General features: G+C 41.8%; 1 protein-coding gene across 1 annotated transcript in view; it reads right to left on the bottom strand.

Moving 5' to 3' along the window:
* dpp6a (dipeptidyl-peptidase 6a) overlaps positions 1-1437 on the bottom strand; it is a 273957-nt gene that overhangs the window by 1678 nt on the left and 270842 nt on the right. Inside the window, exons 24-25 of the mRNA XM_037694173.1 lie at positions 1154-1269; positions 392-450 (exon numbers count right to left, since the gene is read on the bottom strand). Coding sequence (XP_037550101.1) covers positions 392-450; positions 1154-1269 — 175 coding nt within the window. The remainder of the gene's footprint in view (positions 1-391; positions 451-1153; positions 1270-1437) is intronic.

Here is a 1437-nt window from a genome sequence, read left to right as displayed (position 1 = left end):
TACTTATGTACTTACTAAATACTTGAACATGTTTTGCTTTGGTACCGTTTTATAAATTCTATAACATTTTTAATACAAAGCCAACTGTTGTACAGTTTGTTGTATGTTTATTCAGTTATAAGCATCAGAGAAGTTTGGAAATGTTCAATATACTTAAAAATCAACATAAATTGACAATTACATTGTACTAACAGGTGTACTTTGGTTTCTAAGCACAGTATATCTGTACAGACCGACTGTGGTAAAGTTAGTTTTACATTGGACGTTGGACATTCACGCTCCGTGGCTTCAGTGGTGTCCATCGTCCAACGTAAAACTAACTTTACTGCAGTATACCCATTGCAGAAATGTAGGCTACACCACTGGTGTACAAAATACAATCAACTCTTACTGTGTATGCCGATGGATCCGGTTTAGGCAGCCCCAGGTATCTCTCAGAAAAAGCAGAGGCTGCAAAGCACAAGAAGTTTCTGTCAAGAATTTACTGTGACATAAATTCAAATAGAAACTCCATAATATAAAAACAGCAACACCGACAATAATTGTGGTCATGTTTCCTGGTTACTCTGAATGGGTTTTGCATGCATGGTAAAATATATTCAGCCATCTACATATTTCCTAGACTTGAGGCAGTTGCAAATGCTCCTCATTTCCGATTCCCAGCATACAGTGTCTCACAAGTCTCGCGTACCCTGTGGCAAAGCGAGAAAAATCAAACAGATGAATCGCTGGTCACACCTCGACACCTAGCTCCTCTTTAATTTTCAGTTTCCTGACTTGTTGCTTCAGCAGCTACAAAAGCACCATCTCTCTTCCCATAACCTCACGATGCACAACGCCACGTTTCGCACGTTAAATGTCTTGGTTTGCTGAGGTGAGGGCAGTGTTTGATTGGGTTCCATATGCCGCCATGCTGTCGCTCTGATAGGTTTTATTTTTCTTCTCAGAGTACAGATGTGCATACCGTAGTCGGTGAAAGAACTCCCAGGAGAGGGGTAAAGGTGCCAGATCTGTCTTTCTTTTTTCTCTTCAGTACATTCTGACAGCTCCGTCAGAGCTCGGATGATTGTGCTGAGTTACTGTATTTGTTTACCACACACAGCAGAGTCTGAAGCTTTTTACATTTAAAGGTGCAGAAAAAAACAAGGCTTACCATATAATTCAAAGTCCGTGATGGGTGAGAGGACGGCTCCACATTTTATAGGAGACTCCTCCCCTCTGAGCAACAGGCTGGTCACGTAGCCTCCGTAAACCTGAGGTACAACACAGCTGATTATCAGAGAGCAGAGCCAGAGCTGGAAGGACAAATAAAACAGAACCAACGTTCACCTTTAACTTTGTGTCAGCTTGGTTTATTGCATTACAGTAGTCCCTCGTTTATCACGGGGGATCCGTACCCTGAAGACCCACGATAAGTGAAAAACCGTCAAGTAGGGA

Source organism: Nematolebias whitei, chromosome 20 (genome assembly GCF_014905685.2).
Source record: "Nematolebias whitei isolate Nwh7 chromosome 20, NemWhi1, whole genome shotgun sequence".
NCBI classification, from domain to species: Eukaryota; Metazoa; Chordata; class Actinopteri; order Cyprinodontiformes; family Rivulidae; genus Nematolebias; species Nematolebias whitei.
This window is presented reverse-complemented; position numbering and strand designations above follow the sequence as displayed.